This window comes from Herpailurus yagouaroundi, unplaced genomic scaffold (assembly GCF_014898765.1).
Source record: "Herpailurus yagouaroundi ecotype Mexico unplaced genomic scaffold, PumYag 248, whole genome shotgun sequence".
NCBI lineage: Eukaryota > Metazoa > Chordata > Mammalia > Carnivora > Felidae > Herpailurus > Herpailurus yagouaroundi.
The window spans coordinates 5,079,565-5,093,694 of NW_024412465.1; the positions used below are offsets into that span (position 1 = coordinate 5,079,565).

Below are 14,130 nucleotides of genomic sequence, written 5' to 3' on the forward strand. Positions count from 1 at the left end.
ATTAATGAATATGTGACATTGAGAAGCAATGCTAGGAAAATGGGCAGCTTCCATAGAGAGACCTTAGGGAATTTCACACACTGAGAAGTAAATAGTTATATGCATTTTACTGCTACTAGCAATTCTGAAAAAAAAAAAACCAAAATTGGTGATTTAAATTGGTACAACACAAAGGCAACCACATCCCTTCCCGCTGTTACATATAAAATATTATTCTGCTGCTCACAACACGCGCATACACACACCAGAAGGGACACCATATTGCTGTTTTCAATTTTTAATTGAAATGCGTGAGCAGACCAGAATGCGTAACAGAAGTCTTCGTCGAGCGTGTATCTTAAGCCAATGAACCACTGTCCAGAAACAGGAGTTCTCTTCCCCACAGAAGCTACGCCAGACTCAAATATTCATCATCTGGGCTCCTCCTGAAGTATGTCAGACTTGGGCTCCTGTTCTTTGTAACCCAACACCACAGCACAGAGCACCAGTCTTTCCCCAGAATAACTGTACCGTGTTACTCGGACGGCTGAGTACCGTCCCCACCCAGTCCCTCTAAGGCTATATCCCAATGGCTATCTTCAATTAGCCCCGGGAGCATCCTGTGTGTGATGTCAGCCAAGACTGCCTCCCAGAGCTGAAGGAAGCAAACCCTCCGTCACTCACATCGTGCAAAAGCTGTCACCACAACTGATGTCACAGACGCGCCCAGATTCCCCTAGCCAAGGGCTCACCTGCTTGACAGGAGGGAAACTCTGGCCAGACACACCCACCGGGTTATGACATAACCATCACCACGTGGTTCAAACCGGTCTACCAGACCCTTCGATGCTCCACAGTACGTGCAAGACAAACCATTCTAACTTTTAAAACGTCACATTTACCTCTCTTTAGCTTAGCGATGCCCTTCGTTAATTATGATCGTGGCGGCCACAAGCAGCGACCCTGTGAGCTGTTCCAACACGCAGCATGGATTCACAAAATTAGGACACTTCTGAAGATGAGGATTTCTCCTGGAAGAAAGCTTCCAGTCTCAAAAAAACTGAGAACTGTCCCCAAAACAGCGGTGTCGAAATGGTTTGGGAACGTGCTGACTTGACCCGCTATTCAGGCTGAGGTAGTGATATCCAGCAACGAGCAGTCACGTGGGACACACCGCAAATGGGTCTGCCTCTAAACAAGGACAAGAACCTCGGGAGATTCTCTTAGCGTGAGCAAGGTGTCACCAGAACCACCTGGACTAAACCCTTGGTTCTTCCAAACTGAGATGACGCTCCCTGCCCCAAGCCGGCTAGAATCTTCCTTCCACATCATCTCCAGCATCTCCCAAATTGGGCGTCAGTCAATGGCACGTGGCGGTCCAGTTGGGTTTTGCAGAAGAGAAACAGCTGCGGTGTTTCTCAGACGCGCTCTGCAAAGTCTACGTGAGACTCACCCTCAAGATGCCTGAACGTCTACCTAATCCTCAAGGAAAGGACTTTCCATCCTCGAGGGTTCCTGAACGGGTATACCGGTGTCATTAGCTTCGGGGCAGAAGACAACGCGCAGTGACGTCTAACGCTACGTAGGACAGATACGGTAGCACCTGCCCAAGGCAGCATCTCGGAGCTCCTTGGGGCAAGACCAGGGAGCACGAATAAGGGTCTACCAGAAGTTTATTGCCGCTCCCATCTGCTGAAAGTGGGGGGCAGCCAAGAAGGCATGGAGAGCTTGGATCGGCGGGGGCGGCGGGGAGGGCTTCAAGCTGGGTTTTGGATGGTCTACGTTATTTTTTTGAGGCACTCAGGCTGGTCAGCCCTAAACAGAGGCACATAGTTGAACACCCATTCCCTCTGAAGGGCCGGAAGGAGATGTCCACGCAACGGGACCATGCAACAGCACCGTCTATAACCACACACGGAGCAACACAACCAACCGGTCAGGTTACTGCAAAAACCGGTCCAGCTTCTCCTGGATGCGGGCGAATGCGTCCTTCCCCATGTAATCGATGCGTCCCTCCTCCCAGTGTCTCCTTTCCTCCTCAGGACTCGGGGCCTTGACCTTCTCTTCAATGGAAATCTCGAAAACGGAGACGGCCAGGTCAACCTGGGGAAGACAAAGAGACAGGAGGTGGTCTTTGGAGCCATCAGCAGCACAACATGCCGTCCACTTCAGCGACTGGTTCTACTAATGACTCTCCATTCTTTGGAACCAAATACGTGCTGCGTTTCACACCATACTCTTGGAAGAAGATGGTTTTGCTGGCCACGTTTTGTGAAGTCTTATAAAGTATCATTGTACTTGGGTTCACTTTTTCGTAAGAGGTGTTTCAATTTCTAGCCACTGAACCTTTTGAGACACACACCTGTCCTGATTTAAGGCTTCTACCCGCCCCAAACCTCAATGTTTGTATATAATCAAACTACGTGAAATCAAGAGGATGTTCACCATATGTGAATAAAGCCTATAGTAGTTTGGACGGCCTGGCAAAGCCATCGAAATAATAATCCCAGTGGTTTTCTGCTCGAAAACGGTAGGGGTTCTACCTTCTTAAAGCAAAAAACTGAGACAACATATAGATACACACGTGTGCAAACACATACACACACACCCCTTTTGTGTGGCACTCAAATGGGCCAACAAAAATAGCAAATATGTTTGCTTTGAAAATTTCTTACCAAGAATTAGAAAAGATGTCTACAAATATGCATGTGGTAATAATACACACACACACACACACACACACACACACACACACACACAGACGCTAAAGGTGACTCGGGTATTCCCCAGACACTATGTGTCAACGGGATGATATTAGATGCCAGATGGCTAAATTTGAATTTAGATGCCGCTGGGGGGGCCTGGGTGGTTTGGTCTGTTAAGTGTCCAACCGTTGATCTCAGCTCAGGTCATGATCTCACCGGTCGTGAGTTTGAGCTCCCAAGTCGGGCTCTGGGCTGACAGCGCAGAGGCTGCTTGGGATTCTCTCCCCGCCCCTCTCCTGCTTGCACTGTCTCTGTCTCTCTCAAAATAAATAAATATTTTATAAAAAAAGAGGATTTCGATGTCAGTGGGCTATGGTACTCTGTACTCCATTTGCAACCGGGTTTTTAAAGAGTTTGTACGGAAAACGTTCTGTTTTCTGCCCTTGTCCCCGTGTGTCGTGTTCAGGCCATCCTACTGGTCAAGGAAACAGCAAGAGTGGGAAAGAAAAAAAAGGTCTTTTCCAGAATACCTTCTTTTCTCTGTGAGCCCTTGGATTTGGTCCCGGCGCATCTCTGGGAACTAAAGCTTTCTGGAAATAACAGGACCCATGGCACACATGTCACACTAAACCAGCACAAAACGGTGTGCTGACTGCATCACCCGTTGATAACCAGAGAAGGTGCGTATCTGAGAAAACCAGAAAGTCCCCTGATTCTATGACACACGGAATGATACAAGATACTGAGCATCGTCCGAGAAAGTGAATGCACCCCAGTGAAGCCAGGCACTAATCACAGACTCTTGCAGACCACTCCTAGGTCTAATTTCCACCCCCATTCCCTGCTCAGAGAAGGTAGTGAACTCACCTACAGTCCCAAACCCACCACCCAGCTGAGCTGTTACATAAGGTCCTCCGAGCAGCACTCCCAAACCACGTTACCCTCTAAACACTATTCGTCTGAATCACAGAGCTTCAAAGCCGTACTCCCGGAGCTGAATAGGCTCACATTCCACATCCTGCCCAGCAGAACTGAAGAGACGCCATCACCAACCGTTCTAGAATGAAGTTGAAGGTAGCGTATTTGGCATTTACTACCTTCACATAGAGGGAGACAGGGCGTTCACGTTTTCTCCACCGCTAACGGCTAGTAAAGGCTTTGTGCCGACTGTCCTCCGTATTATATGGTCAGCCAGATTCCAAATATTGCTGTGAACTAGATATCTTTGTTTCCCCAAATTCCTATCAACCCCCAATAGGAGGGTATGAAGACGTGGGGCCTTTGGGAGGTAGTCAGGTCATAAGGGTGGAGTCCCCATGAATGCGACGAGTGTCCTTATAAAAGGGACCCCAGAGGGCTCCCTCGTCCCTTCCGCTGTGTGAGAGCACAGTAAGAAGACAGACGTCCATGAACCAGGAAGCGGGTCACACTTCCATCCTGGACTTCCGCCTTGCACAACTTTGAGGAAGAAGTGCACCCTGTGCGTCAGCCCCACAGCGTATCGTGTTCGGCTATGGCTGCTCAAACGTACTCAGGAACACGTTCAATATGATCATTAGAGGCTCAACGCCCAGCTCTAGAGCCGTATTAACTACTCCTTAAAGACCAAAAGGTGTCTTTCAATGGCTGTTAGAAAAAAAAAAAATTAGCAATTGCTTTCACTAAATATACGCGCAGAAAGAAGAAAATTTAAGAACAGAACGTTCTGGAAGAGGAAGGAAAGCAGTACATGGGCCATTTGGATCAGAAGGCTCACCCCCAGATTTTTCTGCTTTTATCCGCTTCCTTTGAGACAATGGCTCCCTCAGCATTCGTCCCCACGCTCGCCATACAGAAAAACAGCAAAGCCCCTGATGGTCAATGAACTTTTTCAGAACGGCGTTTAAAAGAGAGAAAGGCCACCGTGGTTAAGGATGGAAAAGAAAGTGACCACAAGCAACCCAGGCAAGTGCTGCAAAGGACAAGGACGCGGATCAAAAGCACCAAAGAGGCTGGTGGAGTCTTATTGCCAGAAAGTCAGGCTGGAAATTGATGTAGCGGTTGGTGCGTGAATACGGCTGGCCTCAACATGGCGGACGGCATCCACCAGGAGTGCCGGACAAGACAATTAGGGTACCACCTCCAGAGCATCCTGAGGACTGGGGTCCCCGGTGACATCCACAGGGGGCTCCTGGCTCGGTTCCACGGCTTCCACAGACGGGCCACTTTCTGCTTTATCCGCAGGCCGCTAGAAACACAACCAGGCCATCGTTAGTCTGCGGACGGCTTCAGGACAACTACAGCCTTAACCACGAGGACAGAGAATCTTTGCCAGGGGAAAATAAAATCAAAGGCACACATTGTGCTAAATGGCCTCTTCGGCAAAGTCTAGAAATGTGGGCTCCACCACTCCCCACCTTCTCCCCTGACACCCACCGTTTCTCGCACAACACAAGATGCCGCAAGTTCTTATGGGATGTGCCAAAGCTAATTTTTCAGACAGGGATTCAATTATAGTTCACCCCCGAGCAACACGGGGCTAGGGGCATTGACCTGCACACAGTCGAAAATCCACATATAACTGTGGACTCCCCCAAAAGGTAACTACTACTAGTCAACCAGTGACCGAAAACCTTACCAATAATATAAAAAGTCAAGTAACACGTTTTTCTTTTGCATGTTCTATGTATTATATACTGTATTCTTACAAAATGTAAGCTGGAGAAAAGCAAATGTGATTAAGACAATCGTTAAGGAAGAGAAAATACATTTATGGTACCGTACTGCATTTACTGAAAAAATCCATGTACAAGTGGACCCACGTGGTTCAACCCCGTGCCATCCAAGGGTTGACTACAGGTTATACCAAATACCCACAGAATCATTTTACTAAGCTCGCCTCTCGGGCAGCATAGCAGCCTCTGGGTTCAATCTTCTGATGATGCAAGCAAATGACAGCCCAGATTCACAAGGGCAAATTTAGAAAAAAAACAGGGGTAGGACTCCTCATCCTTCAATACTGATATTAAACATGGGTCCAAAATCGTCCCAAATTTTTTTATTTAAAAAAATATACGTATGGGAGGATATATGTCATGGTGATGTTACACCTTTGTCGTTTCTAATGCTTCCTAAAGGAAAATGGAGTGACCAAATGGCCGACAGGAAACAGAAAGATGGAGGAGAAAAAAAAAAAATCTGAACAGATGACCAGGTCCTTTATAGACTAGTCACCACACAACGTATTTGAGGTGAGGTAAACCATTCAGAAAGGCCATGGGATGAAGAAGAAAAGCATGGGAAATCTTTGGTATTGACAGACACAGACACATTGAGAAAACAACACTAGGAGACACAGATGTGCGTAAGGAGTATAAATGAGGTGTACCGAGGTGGTCTGGGTCTCTGTGGAGTCTGCACATTGGGGGGAGGGTGGTGATAATGGGTCACACCTCACTCCAGCGGAAGTCTCAAGTTCAGGCCACCCTATCGTCTGTTATAAAGAAAGAAAGAAAAGAAAATTAGGTCAGCCCTCCTGCAGGTATCTGAAAACATCCAATCTCTTTTTTTCTGCATCCATGATACAAGGGCAGCCCGTTAAGGAAGACGTGTGGGACAGACGCTGCCGGGCTCAGCGATTCCTGTGTCTACTCCTCAGTCTCGGGCTCACGCGTCCCAGCCTCCTTGCCCCTAGGTGGAGCCACACAAGGACTTCTCACCCACGCGCATGAGATCTAATGTGACTCACCTGGAGCAAGGCGGAATACGCATTCCTTAACCTCTCCACTCCCAGGTCAGGTGAAGCCTATTTCAACTGGGGTTCCGCCAGAAAACAAACCCCGACCGAAAGTGATTTGAGTGACTATTTTCTCACTTCTTCCAAGGATGGTATGCAGCCAAGATCATTCCAGGTGTACGAGAGACAGCGTAACGCATTGTGTTCAATGGCTGGCTACAACAGGAGATCCTAATTGTCCCTCAGGGAGTCATGGCAGAGAAGGGATGTCCTAGAAGACGCTGGACCGGAATAAGAGGAGGATCCTGGACCCCTCGATGACTGCATGGAGCCACACATATCTTTGTCACCACAGTTGACTAGGACATGGGCACAGAGTTTTCCTCATTTGGGGATGTTTGTTACACGGCAAGCCTGACCAATTCACAATCGGGAAGCAAGCTTGCACCCACAGGCTGGGGGCCATAAATGCTCTGAAGGCTTCTGCAAGACTGAGCTAATGAGTCAGCCACAGCGACTAGAGAACGCCGAGTATGTGCCCAATTCTCTGTGCAAAAACACTGCGAAAATCACGCAGGTGGACTGGGCTGAGCTTGTAAGATGAATATTATAAATACACCTGGCACTTTATTTCCCCTTGAGGCAACCAAGAGGCTGTCGAGAAGAATCTGGGCAGACATTTTAGCAGTGCCATGAGGCTGAGGACCCCATAAATGATGAGGCATCCAAGAGGGACCCTCGGAACGCCACAGGCTTGCACATGGGACCACACTAAAAGGAGGACCAGAAACAGCGACTCTTCCAGACACAGAAAGCCCGATTTCACACCAGCTCAACCCCTCATAGGGTGTGGGCACACCACCTGTATGAAGACTTCCCGCCAGGAAAGATGAAACAAAACAAAACACAATGCTCTCTGGATGATGATAATATGATTCAGAGCTTCCAATGACCCCAGCAATTTTTCCATGTACAATGAGTCTTGAAGGCTATTCAAAGTCAACTAGCATAGAGCAAAACAAGATCAAATGAATGAAAAGCAAGAGGGAACAAAATCAAACCACAAGAACATGGGGAGCCTGGGTGGCTCAGCCGGTTGAGCGTCCGACTTCAGCTCAGGTCATGATCTCGCAGTCTGTGAGTTCGAGCCCCACGTCGGGCTCTGGGCTGATGGCTCAGAGCCTGGTGCCTGCTTCTGATTCTGTGTCTCCCTCTCTCTCTCTGCCCCTCCCCCGTTCATGCTCTGTCTCTCTTTGTCTCAAAAATAAATAAACGTTAAAAAACATTTTTAAAAAAACCACAAGAACATGAAATCCACACATATGACTTATCAGACACGCACTATAATCAATAATCAAGTCTAAAAAATACTTTAAATGAAATAAAGGGGGAAATTAGAGAATTTCAAAGGAGTCCAGAAACTGTCCTATTAAATATTTTCTGTTTATTGGAATTAAAAACACAGTAACCGGGGCGCTTGGGTGGCTCGGTCTGTTAAGTATGCAGCTTCAGCTCAGGTCATGATCTCATGGTTCGTGGTTCGAGCCCCGCGTCAGTCTGTGCACTGACCGCGTGGAGCCTGCTTGGGATTCTCTTCCCCCCCCCCTTTCTGCAGCCCCCCCCCCTCAAAATAAGTAAACTTTAAAAAAAACTCACAGTAACTGCAGTTAAGTGTCCAGGATATGGGTTTAACAACTGATTAAACACAGCTAAAGAAAAGATCGGTTAACTGGAGAACAGGCCAGTAGAGTGAAGCATGGAAAGCCAGATGGGAGGGAAATGTAGAGAAGTGAGTCACAGATACAAGGAACATCATAAAAAGGCATACTAAAGATCTAATTACAATAACAAGAGAGTAGGTGAGTGGGGAGAAGGAAGGAGAGAAAGAGGGAGAACAGAGAAAGACAGAATGCTCAGAAGGAACACAGGGTCAAGGAGTGCTACAAACTCCAAGGAGGACAAACACAAAGAATAAACAACCCAGAGCCATTGTGAGGAAACAGATAACCAAAGCCCAAGAGACAAATCTGACAAGCAGCCAGAGCAAAGAGACAAATTGCCCTCAAGTGCAGAAACAGGATGCTGGAAGACGGACTTGCTAAGAGATCATGGAGGTCAGAAGACTAAGAAACAACATTTTTAGGGTGCCCTTGTGAAACTACCTGCCAGGGGAGAATTCCACATCCAGGAAAATACGGCCGAAAATGAAGGTACACAGTACATGTATGGATGACATTTTAAGAAATTACTATACAGTTTTTCACTTGCAGATGATGTGATTTTGCATGTCGACTGACCGAAAGAATCGAGGCAGAATCTGTTCGTGTGTAAAAATTTAGCAAGGTAGCTGGATTTCAAAACTCAAACGTATTTCTATACACCCACATGAAGTAGTAAGAAAATTAGTTTTTACAATGATACCATTTATAGTAGCCTCAAAACACACCAAAAACGAGGAATAAGTCCAGTAAAATGTATCCGAGATCCCTACCAAACAATTTAACATATTGACATAAAATAAAGAAGATCTACCTAGAAATATAGTATGTCCACAGAATGGAGGGCTCAACATTTTGGTGATATCAGTCCTTCTGAAACTGGTCTGTAGGTTCAGTGCAATCACAGCTGAAATTCCAGAAGACTTTTTTGTTTGTTTGTTTTCCAAGACACTGTAAAGCTGATCCTAATATTCACAGGTAAATTTAGAAGAGGCAGGGGAAGAAGAAAAAAGTTGAGGTACTTGTATGACCAGTAATAAGACTTATTTTAAAGCCATAGTCATCATGGCAGTATGTTACTGGTGCAAGGAAGGGAAAGACAACACAAAAGAATATAGAATCGGAAAACAGAGTTTTAAATATATTGGGGCGCCTGGGTGGCTCAGTCGGTTAAGCATCCGACTTCAGCTCAGGTCACGATCTCACAGTCTGTGAGTTCGAGCCCTGCGTCAGAGTTCATTCTAGATCCACATGTAAGAGTAATGAATGTTGACCCCAAGCCCATTCCTTACCCAACATCCATTGCAGGTGGATTATATACTTACATATAAAGAGAAGACACAATACAAATTCTGTAAGACATGCAACGTCTTCATCACCTTAGTTTTGGGACAGATTTTCCTGAAGGGTGAATAAAACAGACTCTACATAAAGGAAATACTAAAACCTGGCTAAACTAGGGATTTCTGGGCATCAAAGGATGCCATTTGGGGACTGAAAAGGTAACAGAGTAGGAGAAAGTATTTACCGTACTACTGGGAAAGAGCTTGTATCTGGAATATACACACATTGTTAAGACTAACTTTAAAACAGGAGACGCTGGAGGAAAAAAAAAAAATGTTCAAAATATTTGAATGAGCATGGCCAAAAGCGTCACAGCTTGATAAGCATCCAAAAATTGGCTCATGTTAATTCAGCCTCATCTGATACATGCACACTAAAACCACAAGGAGACGCCCCACGTGCTCACTGGTACTCTGGAAGGTTGCTGACGAGGTGAAGCCACCAGGACTCCCACTAGGGGTGCCGCCACTTGCCAAATCCTTGGCAGAATCTACTAACGCAGAAGGGTACATAAGAGCCCACCCTTTGATCTAACGACCCCGCCCCTAAGTATCACCTCACCAAAAACGCATGTGCAAGGGCAACACCAGGCACGCACAACGTTGTTCCCAGCAGCGTTATCTGTATCGCCCCAAACGGTAGTATCCATCAACGCTAGAATCAATATATCATGTCCTCCTACAATTTGACACCATGCAACCCACAGAATAAACGAACTACTGACTCACTCTGCAAGACGGAAGGATCTCATAAATATGTCGCGTGAAGGAGACCAGACTAGAAAGAACATACTGCAGGATCCCATTTATAAGGAGCTCAAGAGCACTCACGAGTAAGTGGTAATGGTGGACCAAGGTCAGGGTAGCATTTTGTAGTGACTGGGAGGGTGAAAGGGGTCTTTTGGGCTGAATTTTCAGGTCCGGATTGTGGCTATTTAGAATTGTTTTCACTCTGAAAATGCATCAAGGTATATACTTATCACGTGTGTGTCATCTTTTACACATATGTTATACCTCAGCTTGAAGGGAGGGAGGGAGGGAGGGTGGGAGGGAGGAGGATGTTCTACAAACAATAAAAACAACCAATAACTTCAAAAAAATAAACGGCATTCCTTGTCTTTTCATTCACTACATTTCCCCACCCAAGATACTGGAGGACAAAACACATGACTGAGAAAATAATAAATGGCAAATATATTTGCCTAATACATCAATGTACATGGGAAGAAAATTAGACCTCCGGCTGTAACTTTTGAAAACGGATACCTAGTTGTCAGTACTGGTTGCCATATTTACAAAGGCTCCTATCTTCCATCGGGATCCCAAGGTCAGGACCCAGCTCTTGTACATTTATAGGAATTTATGAAAATAGTTTTTTGGGGGCGCCTGGGTGGCGCAGTCGGTTAAGCGTCCGACTTCAGCCAGGTCACGATCTCGCGGTTCGTGAGTTCGAGCCCCGCGTCAGGCTCTGGGCTGATGGCTCGGAGCCTGGAGCCTGTTTCCGATTCTGTGTCTCCCTCTCTCTCTGCCCCTCCCCCGTTCATGCTCTGTCTCTGTCCCAAAAGTAAATAAACGTTGAAAAAAAAAAAAGAAAAAAAAAAGAAAATAGTTTTTTGTTTTTCGACTGGGTTCCAGCTCCCCAGATCAAAGACCCAGAGTCAATAATTCAATACATGGCCAGTAGGTGGCAGTGATGCTGTGTAATGAATTCCAAAATAAAGCACTTTGGATACAGCGAAGGCACGCGTTCCTTTGGTGTTTTTTCTTTCAAGGTCTTCTTTGAGTTCTAGTTGGTTAACATAGAGCATAATACTGGTTTCAGGACTGGAAGTTACCGATGCGTCCCGTCCTTTTATTTTTTTTTTTTTTCAACGTTTTTTTTTTATTTATTTTTGGGACAGAGAGAGACAGAGCATGAACGGGGGAGGGGCAGAGAGAGAGGGAGACACAGAATCGGAAACAGGCTCCAGGCTCTGAGCCATCAGCCCAGAGCCCGACGCGGGGCTCGAACTCATGGACCGTGAGATCGTGACCTGGCCGAAGTCGGACGCTTAACCGACTGCGCCACCCAGGCGCCCCACGTCCCGTCCTTTTAAAAGTGTGAGGACTTCATGGCTTGTAGAGACACAAGGTCGTCATCAGAGAATCGAGCCACTGGGATCCTCAGAGATGACCCCTCCCTGGCCCTAATGACACATTTCAGCAGACAAGTCGGATGTCTTCCCTTCCTGCCTCTGCACGTCCGGAGGCTCCCTTCTGCCTGAGCACTGGAATGCGAACCCAAGTTCTACCTCCAGGTGGATGGTTCTAGACTCTTTCCTCGGCAATCTGCACACACTGGTTACTCATCGCAGGCACCCGCCGTTTGGAGACAGATGTCTGGGAAGCCTGGGGCGCGGAGGCATGGAGGTACAACAAACTGTAGAGTGCCTTCCACAAAAATGTCCGCTAAACTTTAAACATTGCTTTTTCGCCGAGGCGCCTGGGGGTGGCTCGGTCGGTGAGGCGTCCGACTTCGACTCAGGTCATGATCTCACGGTCCGCGAGTTCGGGGCCCCGCGTCGGGCTCTGTGCTGACGGTTCGGAGCCCGGAGCCCGCTTTGGATTCTGTGTCTCCCTCTCTCTGTGCCCCTCCCCCACTCATGCTCTGTCTCTCTGTCAAAAATAAATACACATTAAAAACAATTAAACATTGCTTCTTCACACTAAGAAACAGCTTCCCCAAAGCCGTGTGCAGCACAGAGAACTTAAGGGGAATAAAAGTGCCTTCCAACGTGAAGACTTAAATCCAGAAATCTTTCAACACCGGATATTATCGCAATGTATTCACTTGGAGATATGGGGTCTAGGAACACTGGTGTCCTTTGGGGTTACCCATAATCCTTTGGGATTATGTCCCCCACGAGTATCTCCGGGCTGATCGAGGTGTGGGCAGCCTGGAGCTCCTTCCAGCGGCTCCCACACAGGGTCTGTTTCCTGGCTTTCTCCCACTTTTGGAGACACCGGAGGCCCTGGTTTGTGGCCACATTCCTCCAAAGCCAGCGGAGCTCACATCTTCTGTCTCTGCCTTGCTCAGAATCATCTGATCACGAGGTCCTTATCCGGATAAGGTAGCATTTTCAGGTTCCCAGAGTCAGGACGTGCCCGTGTTGGTCGGGGAGAATCATTTGATGTACCCACGGGTGCAATGATGCACGTGAACGCAGGAGCCCTCCCACATAAAACTGCAATGATCCACGTGGATGCAGAAAGCCCCTCCCACGTAAAACTGTGCAATGATCCATGTGAACGTAGGAACCCCCCCCCACAAAATTGTGCAATGATCCACGTATAATTGCGCAATGATCTACATGAACGCAGGAGCCCCCGCCCCCCACGCCAAAGCCAGAGCCTTGGAAGCAGGCTCTCAGCTCTGTGTCCTTGGGGAGCCAGCATCTGACTCTCCCATCACAGCCGTGTGGACGTCGAGTACTCACGTCCTCCAAACGGCATCCCTTGGGGGAAGGCGGGATGTCCTCCGTGACCACAGTCTCCTCCGAAGGGCCCTCAGCTGGCCAAGGCTGGCTGGACCCTGCTGATTCTGCACACGGCTCCCCGACGCCAGTCTGCAGAAAGATGAACACACTAGCTAAGTCCTCCTCCTATGTTTCCAACTCTGCAGCTGCCCTGGGGACCCCAAGACTCATACCATGCCCTGCGAGGCCAGTGCTCCCCAACTCGGTAAACATAGCCTTGCCCAGGGAATGCACACAGACCTGGGAAACCAGGACCCCAATGCTCCGAGTCGGCTGTGCAGACAGCCAACCGCTCTGGAAACAAACCCCAGCATCCCACACACCCTGGCCGACAGACAGCCCCTCGGGCCATAGGGGCTGCTGGCCACGAGACACCTGCAAAGGTCAGCTCTGATCAAATAGGTGACAGGTGGTTCTCAAGCAAGCTGCCCCGTTCTCGTGAAAACCACCTGTGTCCTCACTGCTCTGGATGCCGTATTTCCCAGAAGCACCTGACTCCACGTCTTATTTTCCTTCCCCCACAACCTGACGCCTGGCTCACCGCCCGGCGGGAGCACGGTGGCAACCTGAACGCAGATAAACTTGTATGCACTCATGTGACACGACCCGAGACCCCGAGTCCTCAGAAAGAGAAGAACCACTTGGTTCCACCAGACAGAACCCGCAGCAAAGACTGAACGACGGATTCTTTGCGATTTCCCATCAACGCCATGCCTATGGATGGACCGACCTTCCCATACTAATAAACGAGCCGGTAAGCAACGATCAGGTAAGAAAGTTCCCTGGGACCGAATTCCAAAAACTCTTTTGCGAGGCACCTGCCGTACCCCTAGTCGGCGGACTGCACACACATCGTTACGTAGTGCGTTAAGAGTCACCGGGACATTAGAAAAAAAACAGCGCCAATCTACAGTTTCAGAAATACTCTTCACCCACGTGTCGCAACACGTGCTTCAACTGATGATGTAAATTGGAAACTGTGTCCTCGCAAGACATGGTAATCAATCCCCTGCGGCCACTCATCCCCCAGCGGCTCTTTCCTGACACAGGCAGCGAATTGGAATGATTTATGCGCGAATCCTGTAAATCTCAGCAACACTCTGGCTCATTAAACATTCACGATTCTGAGCCGAAGGCGGGGGGGGTAATTATGAC

At 47.9% G+C, this 14,130-nt stretch overlaps 1 protein-coding gene across 1 annotated transcript in view; it reads right to left on the minus strand.

Annotated features, from left to right (window-relative positions):
- Window positions 1-261: 261 nt before the first annotated feature.
- GYG2 (glycogenin 2) overlaps window positions 262-14,130 on the minus strand; it is a 30,450-nt gene continuing 16,581 nt past the window's right edge. The window contains exons 8-11 of the mRNA XM_040460149.1: window positions 12,937-13,101; window positions 6,052-6,156; window positions 4,804-4,911; window positions 262-2,082 (exon numbers count right to left, since the gene is read on the minus strand). Of these exons, the coding sequence (XP_040316083.1) occupies window positions 1,921-2,082; window positions 4,804-4,911; window positions 6,052-6,156; window positions 12,937-13,101 (540 nt within the window). The 3' untranslated portion in view covers window positions 262-1,920. The remainder of the gene's footprint in view (window positions 2,083-4,803; window positions 4,912-6,051; window positions 6,157-12,936; window positions 13,102-14,130) is intronic.